The sequence below is a fragment of the Accipiter gentilis genome, chromosome Z (assembly GCF_929443795.1).
Source record: "Accipiter gentilis chromosome Z, bAccGen1.1, whole genome shotgun sequence".
Lineage (NCBI taxonomy): Eukaryota > Metazoa > Chordata > Aves > Accipitriformes > Accipitridae > Astur > Astur gentilis.
The window spans coordinates 87,541,342-87,557,005 of NC_064919.1; the positions used below are offsets into that span (position 1 = coordinate 87,541,342).

At 43.3% G+C, this 15,664-nt stretch overlaps 1 protein-coding gene across 1 annotated transcript in view; it reads left to right on the top strand.

The window, feature by feature from the left end:
* DCC (DCC netrin 1 receptor) overlaps nt 1-15,664 on the top strand; it is a 572,354-nt gene that overhangs the window by 400,238 nt on the left and 156,452 nt on the right. The window contains exon 9 of the mRNA XM_049794299.1: nt 7,590-7,744. Coding sequence (XP_049650256.1) covers nt 7,590-7,744 — 155 coding nt within the window. The remainder of the gene's footprint in view (nt 1-7,589; nt 7,745-15,664) is intronic.

The following is a 15,664-nucleotide window of genomic DNA, read 5'->3' on the forward strand; positions in this document are numbered from 1 at the left end:
GCAAATTTCTCATCTTAATCTCCAGCAAGGGCCAGCTTTCTTTTATAGCTATATAGCCATTTCTTCACCCAAAAGGTTGTCAAAGCACTGGAACAGGCTGCGTAGGGAAGTGGTGGAGTAACCCTCCCTGGAGGTATTTAAAAGACATATAGACGTGGCGCTTAGGGACATAGTTTAGTGGTGGACTTGGCAGTGTTAGGTTAATGGTTGGACCTGATGATTTTAAAGGTCCTTTCCAACCTAAATGATTCTGTGATTCTATATAAAAGGGTTTGTTTTTTAATTTGTTTCAATGCTTGTAGACATTGATAGCTCCAGCAGCGGTACCTGCTGCAAGAGGCAGACGCTCCTAAATAGAGACGTGTATCCATCTGGTCCGGCTGAGCAGCCTGAAAGGACACAACACCCAAAGCACTTGGGATGAGAGTGTGAAACGCGCTCTCTCTCTCTCTCTCTGTGAAAGAGAACTCTTAAATTCAAGTTGGCATTTCTGAGGCCGGTGCTGCAGGCAAGCATCTTCTGCAGCAGGGTGTCACTTGTGGGATAAACGGCACCTAGGCAGGGGGGCGAGTTTGTGGCAAAAACACGGGGTAGGAGCCAGGCTTGTTGGGTTTGGGTCACGGGTCGGACACGGGCATCTCCCCTTCCACAAATCCCTCTGAGCCTGACTGTGGGAGCAGAGAGGGAGAGACAGGAGCAGGGTGAGACAGAGGGTCAGGGCTCCGATCTCCATCCTGCCTCAGATCGAGTCTCCGGTTGTGACTAGTGTGTATGAAATGAGAACGACGCCTCGCTGGGGCATCGGGAAGGGTTATACTGAAGGTTGTAAGGCACTCGGGGAGGGGATTAATTGGCCTTAGAAAAGTAACTGATGCAAAAAGAGCGATGAAGGAGTTGAGTGGGAAGTGAGGATGCTCAGCGGCTCCCTTGTCGCTCCCTGTTTGGGTACCAAATCGGGGTTCACACGGCTGAATGAAATATTTTTGCACATCTGGGTCCTAACATTTGTCTGCAGCCATCGCCACCAGTAATAACGGAGCAGGGCCCTGTGCTGTGCATCTGTGCGTGGGGGTTCTCATCTCCTTTTGTTCATAAAGCGCACTGAGATTTGTGGATGGGCGTGAAGCGCCCGTGTCGGGGCGATGCCGGAGGGCACTGTTGTAATCTCATCCCATTTATTTGAAGTGTCTTAAAAACGTCAGAGCTGCCACACACAACTGGACTGAGTCGTATTCTAACTCAGCCTTTTAGTTCTGCAGTGAAGTGAAAATCCTAATATTCTTATATAAGGCCTTTAAACAATGGTGTTTCTGAGATTAAAAAAGATGTAAAGAGAGCTCACCCCAGATTCCCTTATACTTCAAAATATTTTTTCTTCCAGAATTTCCATGTTGCTGCTCAAAGTCCTGAGTCCCAGAAGGCTGCCTTAGTCCCATTCCCAACTAGATGCACGCCTTGTTAAAGAGTCTTCTGCAGAAGACTGTGGGCTCTGTGTTAAAATAACTAAACAAATAAATAGACAAAATAAATATTCTATTACGTTCCTGCCAGCAAAAGACTCAAACTACCACCTCCAGTTTACAACTTTTGAATATGCACCTGTAGCCTTGCAAACTTTCAGACAAACTGCGAGATAAAATTGATGTAGTTTTCCTTAAAGGAAAAAGCGTCCACGGAATTTTTGAGTTGTTTATTGTTTGCTCATTATTTTTACAAAAGAGCTATTTTTCTGTTTACGAAAATAAGTATTGGATTTGACATTAACCTCAGGGATGCAAAGGAATTGTCAGAGAAATTACTGTAAGTCTGGAGTAAGGCGATCTTCCCGGCTTCGAGAGCAGGGAGGATTTGCGTGACATCTGGCAGCATCACCGCGGCCAACACGACCCACAGGGCGCCCGGCCATTTCAGGGACCGTCCGGAAAAACAGCCTCCCGTGTTTTGAACTCTCTCATATGGGTTTTTCAGCTCAGCCCTTTCAAAGAAACCCCTTTTGGAAGTGATTGCACTTATTGCCGTAGCGTAATCACCAGAGCCCTTCTGATGGGATGCTCTTTAATCTTCATGCTCAGCTGGGCATCCTGCGTGGGATCAAATGGGTTTGCTTGCTGATAAGGATGATTGGAAAGAGCACTTAAAGTTAAAAGGCATGTTTTTCGGGAAAGGATAAAACAAACCTTCAATCTATTAGGAAATAAATAAACAGCCAACCAATACACCTGCAGCTAGGGAAGCTTCTGGTCGAGGTAAAAGTTTGGGTTTAAAAGTGAGATATTCTATAACATGCGCTGATCGAGCAGACTGTTGACGAAAAAACAAGCAGAAATAGAGGATTATGTGTATAGGATCTGTTAGTAGATACGTAACTTGTAGCGTACATTTGATTGTGCTTATTTTCTGTTAAAATGTAGTGGAATATAACAGTAGAATATAATGCATGCATTTCAGTGGCTATCACTCTTCAAGGTATAGACATGTACACGCTCACAAAGACCATAAAAATCCATCCTGCCTCACAGGAGAAGTGTCCCAGAAGAGAATGGAGCTCATTTAGGTTTCATCTGATGTTATAAGCTCACTGACCCTCCCCCCCCCCCCCCCCCCCCCCATTTTATATGCAAGTAAAAGGTCATCCGAAAGATTAAAAATGCAGAGTTTACCAATGTAATGGGTAAATCTCTGCCTTTTTGATTTCTTTCCCATTTTACTGCTGGGATGCTGCCCAGATGGTGAGCTCTTGGGAACGGGGCTGTCCTTGGGTGCTGCTGATGCTCCGGCATCTCTCACATCCATGTGCTGTTGAAGCTTTAATTTTAATGAATTGTTATTTTTTTTTAGCTAGAGGCGGTCTTCAGGTGGGAAGCATTGGATCCATTTCCATCTTTAAACCCCTTCCGAACCAACAGCATTTGTATCTGGATGTTGTTCACGTTTAATTGAAAACTGATTCAAAGTAGCAATTTTTTGTTCTGAGCGTTTGCAAAATGGGCCGGATTCGATATTTCAATCCACAGGCAGGTTCAAATTTTGATCTGATTTTGATATTCGGGTTTGCTCTCAGCCTCACTGTTTGTTCCCTCTTTTCCTCTGTCTCTGCTGGTTTGCTTCTCAATGAGCAAGCATTGATTCAGGCAGGCATTTGATATTTATGCGGTAGCATATTAGTCACCACAAAGAAAGAGACATTGTTTATTTTCGCCGATTTGCTTCTCATCTACCTCTAAACCAAAAAATAACTCCTCAAATGTAATCTCAAGACATATTTAATTACCTGTGCATAGTTTTAAATGAATTCTGCCTTCCTGGTGAGAATTTGCGTCACTATATTTAAAATTTAATTTACAATAAAAAAATCACTATATTTATAAATAATGAGAAATATTTGTATGGTAATATATTTCTGTTTAGCATTTTAGATGAGATGCAAAGGCCCAAAATACTGTTCAGTTTTTGATTGCAACCTTTGAAATGTCAAGTTGGCTTAAATAGTGGGTCCTGATTTGTAGTTATCCTTCTTTTTTAACTGACTGTTAGCAACCATTTTTCCCAATAAATGAAATTAAATGCTCTGATCTTAAAAGAAAAAAAAAAAAGAAGAAGAAAATTACCCTGGAAATCAGCAGTATTACAGCTGAACGTAAAACCCTCTGACGAAGGACTCTTTTGCAAGATTGGGACCAGTTTTATTTTTAGTTGAACATGCGCTAGAACTTGTTTTCAGTAACAAATTAATAAGTGCATAGATAGTCACAACAAGCTAATAGATCTCCCAGTTTACCTTCCTGCATGTTGCCAACTGAAGAAATGAATCAGGGGACCACTTAATTGAATACAAAAACTTATATTTGATTAAAGTCTATCTTCAGAATTCAGCTGAAGTTCTGAAATATCATTCCCAGATGATCTATTTACATTAGTTTTGAGGTTTGCTTATTATAATCAAGGACTTTATGTTATTTTGTGGGAGAATGATAATGGGAGATAAAAAAAGAACTCAAGGTAATAAAAGTCCGTCCATTTTAAAATTAATAGTATTCATTTCACAGCAAGGAGCATTAACATGACTTGTCTTACTTGAAGTAACTAATTAGGTGTTTGAAACATTATAAAAGCATTTGTTACACACCTAAGAGATATATGGGAACTGTAATTATCTTTTTTTACATGCTGATACCGTAATGTAACATGATCTTCAGTCACTGGAAATTACATGTCGAAGCCTCCATTTTACAAGAAAGTGGATGACTTTAGTCAAGGTCTTTTATTTTTAGACTGTAATTTATGGCCCAGATGGGTCTGAAAAAGAAAACCCCAAATGTAAAGGTGCCTGATTCAAGGATGTTTGGTGCTTTTGAGATGATTCCTGCAGCATCGGTAACGCGTTAACCCCTCGCCGGTAAGCAGGAGCGCACGGTGGACTTTTGTACGTGGGTGCCACTCATCTCGCCTACCTTCAGCCTGAGCGCGTGCCAGCGGGGCAGGTCGCTGGAGCTCAAGGGAGGAGGACAGCCACGTGTTTTACAGAATCCATCGGACCTGGTTTGGACGTCTATTTTACAAAGACGAGGGTAGTGCTGTTGTATTCTCAGGGAGTTTTTTCTCCTTGCTAGCTGCAGGGTTTGAGGCGTCATAGAAGACGTCACTGCCCGTGGCAGGTGGCCCATTTAAACAAAAGGGATAATTTTTCCTCATGACTCAATTACATTGCCACAGAAACCAAAACCAGTGGAGTCCGAGATTTGACAGTTTGAGGGAGACGGACCCATTTGGGTGTCTGTGATCATCTGGGTGCTGAAATTCCAGAAACCTGCTGAAATTCCAGAAACCTATGCCAGGAGAATAACCAGATAGTTCCATCCTGGTTCCTGATGTACTTGGGTGGTTATACAGCTCCTGGTTTGCACCGAGAAGTGTCCTGGGCTTTAGTATCACCACTGAAATCCAACGGAAGGTGAACACCGAAGCTGCTGAGATTGCGTTTGAAGATGAGCGCGTTAGTCTAATCGAAGCACTTGCTTGGATGTTTCCAAATGGCCGGGGCTGGGATGTGATGCAGCAAATGCAGATCTGAGAAGAGGAACAACAGTCCTGGGTCTCCTCATGCCTCTGTGGCGGGGCTGGATTTTTTTTCTGTTGCTCTGCAACCTCAGCATCAGGTACAGAATGGGCTGTGTCAGGATTGCACTCCTCATCGTAGCACTTCACACCTATGTCCCAAACTACGCAGGATGAGAGAGTTGTGCTGGTTCAGCCCCTGTAGTCTAAAATGCAGATTTGGTTCGGCTCAGGAAGTCACTCAATGGCAATGTGAGTGCTGGGGGCACCAGATATGTGTATGGGTTTTTTTTTTTCTCTTCTTTCTTACTAAATAATGGGGAAAGACTTATTGAAAGAATGCCACAAACCGTTCCACCTTTCCAGACTTGCATACATATATCACCACCAGTACCACTGTGGCAGGGAACTATTAAAACGGATATCTGACTGGAGTTTTTCTTCTATCGCTTCATCTCCTTTTTCTTCTCTTGCTTCTTTGCTGCTATTTTGGCATTGAAAGGTGGTCTTATTGCATCTTTGCTGTTAACAAAAAAGACGTATACAATGAGAGACAGTTGCTGACAGTGCTGTCATCCTGCAGGTAGGAAGTCACTGGGTATATATTTTTTTCTCTCTTCTGTGGGTTCCTGCTTCTTAAAGGGTTTATGGAAAAATCGTAGCTGTTCAGTTCAGACGTTACGGGCCATCTGGCCCCCCGGTTGTACCGCTGCTTTCAGAGTCCGACAGTTGGTTACAAATCCATTGGAGCCATTTTCAATGCAAACAGAAACCAGAGATAAGAGGCAAGAGAATAAAATTAGGCGAGTTGGTCAAGCACAGCTCAGCTTGCCCGGTTAGAAAGAGCAAAGGCTCTGCCTGCCGGCGTCCTCATCGGGGAGCAGCAGCCGTCTGCAGCTCTCCTTTCACGTTATCGAGTGCAACGGAAAGCCTTTCTGCTGGAATAGAAGAGTTAAACTCCCGTCTAAACTCCCGTCATCTCTGCTAAGGGACAAGCCGACCGTTTATCCCCAGGGAACGTTCCCCCAAGTTTTTTTCAGTCAGTTCCTGGAGGGCCGGAGCGACGGTGGAGCCCGGCGCTCAGAGGACAGGGCTGTTCTCTGGTATGAGAAATTTCATTTTGAGGGAACGTTCCCCAAAGGAACAATAATCTCTGTTCTCTGAATTGCTGCTATGCCTGTTGCAGCCCAGAGAACCACAGCAGCCTACACGAAGTTTGACAATTAGTTGATTCGGTCTTAAATGATTTTTTTTTTTCTGCAGCATGAAATCTACCTTTCTGTTGTTGTTAGCTTTTCCGAGGGCATCTAGCAAAGGAGAGGAGCGAGGCATGCCACCCATAATAAATCAGTTACAAAAGCAATTTTACCTACTTCTGTTTGCAGATTGTCCATGAAATGACTGTGATTTCATCCAATTTAAAACCTGCTTTACTGTTTAGGGATTGTGTTTTTCCCGGATAATCCCACGTTAATGACTCTAGGTCTGTCTCTTTCTCACCAGCCGTTTCTCTCCCCGGGCAGCACAAAGTCCCAGCTGGGCAGAGCTTTGCTTGACCTGTGCTAGGACGCAGATACCCCTTCGGCTCTGGGTGCTCCTGGTGCCAGGAAAAATTCCATGGCTCTTGCCCCGGTGGGAGGACGATGTTCTGCACCTCTCCCTGGCCAGGGGCTGCCACCTCCCAGTGTCTGGGCTGTACCTTTACTCTGGAGACCACCACCGGCCAGTTACCCCAGGACTCGCCACTGGGAGCAGCTGGTGGAGGAGTATCAATCGCGGTTTTTGCCATGGCTCGTGGTAAAAAAACTCCTGGCCGGGTTGGGCAGAAATAGAAAGCTGGCTGATGCAGGCAACAGTGAGCTGCAGTGTTTCTTGAAACTAATTTAGCGCTGGACAAGAGTTGGGCTCGGTGTCACGGCTCAGGAGGAGCTCACCTTGCCAAGGGGTGGCGTAGTGCAAACTCCCCAAACAGGGTTTCGTTTGAGACCTCCGAAATCGGTGGGTGGTAGCACCATCGTAGAAAAAATTCCGCCTGGTCCCTTTGCCTGCGAAAGAATGGGTGGCGGCGGGGGTTTTGCAGGAACAGCTGCAAAAAGGAGCAACACTGCCGAGGGCTCGATTTGTGGGGCGACCCAAACGCAGTTTTTATTAGCTGGATGTTTACAGACCAATATGCATCTCGCTTCCTGTACCAGAGATGTGTTCCTGTATTGAATAGCGATTTCTTTCCATCAATTTCCCTTTTTTGTTATATTAAGAAAGGCAAAGAACCAATATACGACATACCTTACAAAGCATTAAAATACCAGTCTTTTTTTGTAGCACTTGCAGCATTCCCAGTGGGCCCCATTACTTGAATTAGGCTTTTTAAAGTAAAAATAAAAAAAAAACCCTATAGACGAACAAGCCTCAAACTGAAGTTTCATAAGGAATCCTACCTTGCAGGCTACCAACTGCATAAATAAGTAGTGCTTTAAGATCCAAATGCATTTTAAAATGGGTTTTTTGGTGGTGTTTTTGTTGGTTTTTTTTAGGGAACGGGCAGTCAACACATCTCAGTCTGGGACACTTCAACTTACCGTGGGCAACCTGAAACCGGAGGAGACCTACACCTTCCGAGTGGTGGCATACAACGAGTGGGGACCGGGAGAGAGCTCGCAGCCCGTCAAGGTCGCCACGCAGCCGGAGCGTGAGTGTGCGCAGGACCGGGGTCTTGGCGTGGGTGGCAGCAACGGTTCCTAAGGAGTTGGGTTTTTACAAGGAAACATGATAAACTTACTGAAAGATACAAAACCTTTCCACTAGAGTAAACGTTTTGGCTTCTTTTTGTTTAAGAGGCAATATTTTCTATTTGTTTACGTTTAGCCATAATTTTGTTTTATAAATCTTTGGAGCAGGTGCGACCTTTCAGTAAACACTTTTCTCTTTCTGTATGTCTCATTGTATTGTAAGTATTGGCGCACGTCTGGTCTCCCGAAAGAAGAGAAATTTCTTCTGGTTGAGTTTGTGCTATTGCAGTTTTTCGCACTTGGAAGGTCCAAGAGGGGCTTTTGCAGAGAGAGGATTGAAACACCTTTTGAGCTCTTCCATGGCAAAATTAATTACTGAGAAGAATAAAAATGGGATCGGTATCTAGTTCTGAGCACAGGGATGGGTGCTGTCTCTCATATTCATGTGTGCTGGTCTGCTTTGGTGAACCGTAGGGGTGAAGGTGGGATGCTCAGCTGTTTTAACGCTCTGTCAGTAAGTCCCTGCCAGAATACGCTCTCCCTCTGTAATAAGGTGGGAAATCTAACGCTTAACAGAAACTGTTGTACATCATCACACGTTGCCACGTACAGAAATTTAACTGAAAGGCAGTATTTGTCTGAAAACCCCTTGTTATGTGAAGATAACAGCTGTGCTGGAAAGCCCTGCAATGTGGTTTTTTGATCCATTGCCGCAGGTGACTTGTTGCTGGGAGCAGGTAGAGAAGGTGGGAATGGCTCTCCACGGAGGGGGGGAGGAGGAGAAGAAGAGCTTGGAAGCAAATCCTGTGATAAGGCGAGCCTCCGGAGGTGGCTTTAGGTGGCTTTTGAACAGTTCAGTTCCTTTTACGGCTCAGCCGACCCCCAGGAAAGGTGTCTGTTAGGGCCAGCGAGAACACGCGCAGTGTCCCCTGGCCAGGCAAGGGATGGTGTGAACAAGGGGAAAAGGGACCCTTCAGCTGATGTTATTCTGAGATTTTTGTGGCTATGGCTTTGTTTATCACGAAACGTGACTTTTACTCCCTGTCATCAATTCCCAAACTCCCAAGAGTGGTGATGTTAGTGAAATATCACCTGAGATACGTCGCTTTCTGTTTTTCTGGCTGGCCTTGCATTTTAGATCCGTCTTCAATTCCTGCTCCGAGGTTGCTCTGCCGCTTACTGCGCTTATCTGCAGTTACGCAACTGCCATGTGCAAAAAGAAGCAAGGTTGTGTCCCAGCCCTTTTTGGGGAAAAAAATCTTGAAAGTCAGTTTATGGATCTGAACCTTTTGAAAGTAAGGTATTAAGTAACTAACCATCAGCATCGTTTATCTATTAGTAATTTATCTCTGCTTAGACGCGCAGGCGCAAATGTGCATATACACATTTCTGTGTATGTTTGTATTTTTAATATATATATATATTTATATATATGTATTTACAGAAGTAAAATATCATTCCAGTCAGGAAAATGCTTTTCCCCAGCAAAGCCCCAGTGAAAAGCAGGCACCGCTACCCCCTGCTGTTACCGCCTGAAGCTGCCACGGCTCGGAGTTATCAGCTCTGTTTAATGTGCAGCGTAGACATTTGGAATATCTTTCCTATTTAATAACTCGAAGATTTCTCTGAAGTGTCAAATTTGAGCATGGAGAAAATATTGCTTTCCGTTTTTTCTTTTCATTTTTTACTGTTGACCAAATTATCTTATCATTTTGAAACAAGTCTCTCTGGTCCTGGGAGGCAGGCAGCCTCTATGTGGCTGTCTTTTAGAACATGCTGTAAGTATTGTACAATAAATTACGTGGCAGCACATAGATTGAATTTCCACGTTATTTGAAAATAGCAGAAGTATTATGCAATCTGGCATTGTTAAAGAAGAAAAAGCTGATGAAAAAGGACATCTGAAATTCGTGTCTGTCAGTGCCTGTTTCTAAAAGTGCATACATTTGCTCAGTAATCAGTTTAAAAGATCAACAGAACAAGTTCCAGCCTTTTGAAATAATCATCCAGAATATATGGGCTGGATTTATATGAAGGTTTTTGTCCCCAGATTAACACTCCTCTCTTCTTTTTTTTGGTAAACTACAACCCCTTTTTCTCTGCCTTTATGGTATATAATTTCACTACAGTATTATCAGTCCAGATTTAAATCCCTGCTTGCTTAAGCCATGTCTAATCTTTTCATGCCACATGTGGAGACTTTGTGAGTTATTATTTTGGCTCCTCAAGATGCTGTTAAAGCAGCTTGGTAGTAGAGAATAAAGGAACACATCTACTCTCGCAAGGAGGATTGAAATTGTCCATCCGAGCTTTAAAAGCTGTTCCCTGCTGTGGGACCAGCTCACTTCTTTTCACAGCCCTTATGAATTAAAACCAGTTTCCTAATAAATCCGTGTCTCCCTGATGTGTGTATTAGTTGGTGGAAGAGGAGATGAATAGGAAGGCATGTTGGTGTGCCCCAAAGAAACTTGACGGCATCACTCCAGCCTCATAAAGTCGCCTCTTATCATCTCCCTTTCAGTGAAATCAATTTAGTGTGCACTGACATCTCAACTTCTACCCGAGCATCTTTAAGGGCTTTATAAGGAATAATTAATTACTGTATCCTTCTGAGGTAGGGAAGTATTATTATACCTACTTAAGAGAAGCCCAGCTGTGTCCCCATATGTCTCTCCCCTCCCGTGCTATGCTGCGAGGAGCAAATCTGTGACCCCCCGTGGTTGTGCCCGAGGTGGGGAGCTGCCGGGAGGAGCTGTGATCCCCACCCCAACGTCCTGAAAATGGAAATTCTGAAACAGAAATACAGGGATTTGGGGTAGGTTTGTGGAGAGAGTGGGCCATTTTGCAGCAGCTAGGGGGTGATCTGACTTGCATAGGAGACTTGGGTGACTTTGGTCACCAAGATCCATGCTTTTGTAATTACTTTCAATTCCCCTTAGAGGCTGGTGCATGTAACCTCAGAAATCAGTCCCTTTGTGGTTTTGGTTTGTTTTTTCTTTTTTTGTTGTTTTTGGTTTTTTAATCAATGACTGGCTGCACCTGAATTTTCTTGCTAAGACAACTAGCAGCAAAAACTGCCATCAATGCTGCATTAAAGCAAGTGCACCAGAAGGTGTTAAAGTTTTGGGGTTCGGCGGCAGCTTTTTTTGGCTAGAAGTTTTTCAGTGGAGACAATATTCTTTGAAGTTGTTGCACAGGAAACGTTAAAAAGACATAGACAAAATTGCAACTGCAATGTCTTTTAACATATATTTCTTCTACAAATGCCAAAACCACATAGCAAATTAAAAGGCCATTAAAATTAATGCAATGAAATTTCACATGGAAAAGCAAGGGAAGGCAGGGATGTCTTTTAAAGCTCACAAAGTTGACAATTTTATCAAGCAATAATCAACTCCATATATGTTGATCTGGGCAAATTAGGTTTGCAGAATAAACATGTGCTGGAGTAATTGAATTTTCTGAAGACTTGTATCGGACCCATCCATTTTAGACACCAGCGCAGAGACGGTGCCAGATCGTCACCTCTTGGGGCTGGCGAGGGTCCCCATGCGGGGCTGGATCCTGCCGGTATTGGGTGCTGAGTAGTTCAGAGGGCACCGGGTGCCGCCTTTGCTCCTACTCAGCTATTTTGGGTACCGGTTTCAGTCCCAATGATGATAACGTTGTCGTTATAAATGATGCTAAATGGTCTCGTGATAGTCAGGGTCCTGCTGAAATGAGAGCCCTGCAATGAGTTTGGGCAGGCACAGACCTCCCACCAAAGTGGGTTTGGTCAGGTTTTGGGGAACAGGGAGCTGAGAATCCCCTTTCTCCAGTGCAAAATGGCCATGGATCTGGGCGGAGGAAAAGCTGAGCTCGCGTTTAAGAAATTGGGGGGGCTGGAGCCGAGGCTCTGTGGCCTTGGGCAGATCATTGAAGCCTCTTGGTTTCTTCATCGGGAGAGTATAAATAAGCAATGTTGACACGCGGTTGGACCAGGTGATCTTCCAAGGTCCCTTCCAACTTGGGCTGTTCGTTGAGTCTGTGACTTTTCCTCTCTCCTTCCTCACGCCCAGGGATAGGTCTATCCACGCTGCTTTAACGATATCCTTCGTGGCAGGGATTTCCCTTTCCATCATGTACTGATGTAAGAAAAATTACTAGTTTTTAACAGACCCGCAGCTAATCCCATCTAACGAGGGAGCCGGGGGCTCCATCAGGAGCCTTCTCTGCCGCAGCCTGTCCTGCATCGGCTGTCACAGTGATGAACTGAGGACATGGCGCTCCTGCTCTCCGACCGTCTGTTTACAACAGCATTGCGTATATTTTTTTTAAAGTAGAAAAAAAGTCTCAGTCCGAGTCTGCGTTCTCGCTCTGCCAAATTTTGTGTGTACAGAAAGATCCCCAGAATAATGAATGGCCACTTTGGGTTTGGACAGTGTCCGTTTTGCAAGGTGCAGGGGTATTTATATATATTTCATATATTCATCAATCTCTAAGAGAGAGCTGGGGCAGGCAGAAAACATAAGCATCTCCGGTGTAGTGCCTCGGTAGTGAATTTTTCTTGTCATTTGATGAAAGGGTGAAGCAGTACTAGAAAAATGTGTTCTGTGGAGTCATTAATATCCTCCTCATTTGTGTGTATTCTTCCATAATGGCTCCGTAAAATACACCCTGGGGTAACTTTATGCCATTCTTGCATGGTTCTTTAATTTTATGAGTAATTTATGTGGAGCATTGGCGGGGGGGGGGGGAGGTTTTCAATTGCTTTAAATTTTAATGAAACGTATCTTCCTTTCTAAAAGTTGGGCAGACCTAAAGGGAAAGATGGTGATGTCTGGTTTTCTGTCTTGCTTTTGGCTTCCAATCCACTTTTTCTTTCCTTGTATTTTGGGGGGGGTTTTTTTGTCTTTTTCTTGAGAGAGAAGAGTTGCTTCAGTCTCAACTCTTGGAAGGTGCTTCCCTTTGCAGAAGGTTGCTGCAGGAGCAGGATGGGACACTGGTGGTGTCCCCAGCATGGGTCTGGGTAATGCGTCTGCCCTGGCCCTGGTTTCCTTACTGTTCTCTTGTGGAATTAATCTGTATTTTCTCAATGGAAAATATGAACTCAGATCCCCTGAACGCATTTGCGGTAGGAATTTTGTCTTTTTGTTTCCTCTGTTTTTGTTTTTACACCAGGTATAATTTCAAATCAAGTAGAAATTTCTCTGATTTTGTGGGGAATCTGAGCCATTTTCCCTTGACAATTGATCTGCCGTCTCCCGTTCTGGGCTCCTGTGCTCCCCGGCCACCTCTGCTGTATCGGGGCTGGGTCTGTACATGCTGCAGGGGCGGTCAGGCCAGCTTGTTGCTTTTTAGATATGTTTCAACTGGAGTCAAGGTTGGTTAATAAAGGCTGTTAGCATTGATAATTGAGATTAAAGATCACCTCATGCTGTTTTATTCTTCAGACTCTGGCTAGATTTAGTGCCATGGCCTTTTTGTTTTTCTTTTTTTCTTTCTATTTCCCATTGAATTTTTAGTTTCTCTTGTGGAACAAAATGCAATACCTTAAGCCAGATTCAGTGACTCCATCTGCACTTACCTGCTGGATGTATGGTTGCCTGTGCGTCATGGGGAGCTTGATTAAGACTTTTGTAAAGGCAGTTTACAACGAGGAGGGATTAAGGAAGGGAGAAATGGAAATTTATTTTGTACTGCTTCCTAGAGACTGTGGAAAAAAAGTTGCAAAGGAGAGGAAAATATTCTGCACACCTTTCTTGAAGCTTAGATTGATTGTCACCTCCTGTTCAAGCAGCAAAAAATGTGATCGGGTGAGCGTGTGGTCAATTCTTCCAGTATTTCTATAAAACCCATCGTGGTCAGATCCATGAAGATGTTTACTCAGTTGAAAAGTTTCCATCTTCCCAAATCGTCTCCATCACAGAGTGCATTTCCACCCCGCATCTCGCCACGGTGGTGCCATGCCGTCGCCTTTCCACCCCAGCTCTGCTCCTTCTCCAGCCGTGTGCCTCTGAAGCTCTGAGGGGACCCGATGAAATACTCAATTCTTACCGATCGACGGTGCTCACTCCACAAGCTCTCTGAAGTTGAAGTTTCCAGCTGACTCGTGCAACGACACTGAGCAAGGTGTTTCGTTCCTGTCCATCGTCATCCCTTTGTTTCCAAAACGGGCGCAGTGGTGACGACATGCTGGAATCTTAATCCTTTGAAGACAAGCGTGCAAGCTCTTCTTTTCTGTGAGTTAGGAGGGCAGATTCAGCTTCTTGATAGTGGGAGAATTTGTTACCACCTTGGTAGACTAAGAGTTAAAATGAAAACCAAATCAAACCCAGAAAGTAAAATTGTTCATTTCCTAATTGTCTTGGGTTCAATTTAAAGAACCACAAATTGCTTGCTGTTCATCATTCATCTTAATTAACTGAAATAAAGCAGTCAGTCTTTTCTTTCGGGGGTTTGGTTTTGTTGAATTTTTTTCTGACCAGCTCTTCTGCCTCCTTTGAAAAGCGTCAGTCTCATCAGAAAGTTGCATTGCTATATGAAATACTCTAGTTAAAACAGAATTCAAATGCTTTGCATCCCCTTTATGAGACCTTCTTGGTGTCCTCTGTTGTACAGAGGAAGAAACCCCATAGATGAGGAATACGTACCGTATCAGATGTGTACACTGAATCCTCCTTCTTGCAATTGTGAGTAGGTGTCTCTGTGGCTTCTTGCGTAGGGCAGAATTGCTGGTACCTTTGACACGTGGTGAATCAGTGCCAGGCTCAAGTGTTGTTTTCCTTCTGATTACTGAGGTTGGCACTATACCAGCAAGACTTTCCCTTCTGAGACACATACTCATCTTTTTATACCTTCTAGAAAAAAATTTTAAAAATTCTTTGGCTTTGCTGGGTTTGAAAATACATCTGACCCTCGTCATTCCTGAGAGGTTTTGAGATATTATTTCAGAATTTTTTTTTCCTATTGTTTTTAACAGATCTTCTCCTCTCTTCACAATAATCTCTGCCTGTTTTTCATGAACTTAAAATTTACTTGTGAAAGAATAGTGATAGTATATTTTATTAAAAACATTCCTCTCTGCTTACTTCTTCTTTAAAACTATTTAGTGTTTTCCATCAGACTCTTTAAATATGGGTTGAGGATAGCAAGAGTAGGGCAAGGACCAGAGGTTTGGGGTTCACAGGAAATGATGATGCTGGAGGTTCTTGTATTTTGAAGTACAAGGAAAACAATTCTTGATTCCTTTCCTTTTTTTTTTTTTTTTTTTTTGCTTTAATGAAACAATACATTACATCCTTTCATCCAGTGTTGTAAAACTTGTGAAAAGCTTACACCAAAATTGGTGCACGTAATTTAAAAATTATTTAGAAAATAAATACTTTGGTTTGAAAATAGCATTACTGGGTGTTTCAGCATTATGGAATTACTTTGGTTCATTTTTCTTGCTAAGCAAAAGTTGTCACTATTCTTTCCAAATGTTTTGATGTCTGTGAAGACCATGTTTACCAGAAATAATCTGCTTCAGTGAAAATATACCAAATGCTCTAAACGAGAAGAGGAATTTTCCATTTCTGAGGCTTGTCTACGCTGCACACTCCTGCCTTTTAGTGTTTCATGGAGGTGGTTGATATGAAGAATTCAGTGCTTGTCACCTAATCATTGCTTTTTATAAATAATAAGCTTTGCTGGCTAGAAGTGTGTTGTAATTCTGCTCCAGGTCTGCTGAGATGCAAAGGCACCATTATGCCAAGTAAAATACTTGCTTTGACTGACTTGCCGAGAAGGAGCAGAAAATTAAAACCACTTTTACCTGAAAAAAGAAAACTGCAGAACAGATGAGCGTATCTTAATCAGCTATGCAAATCAAGGCATTGCACCATTTGCATGAAATCTCC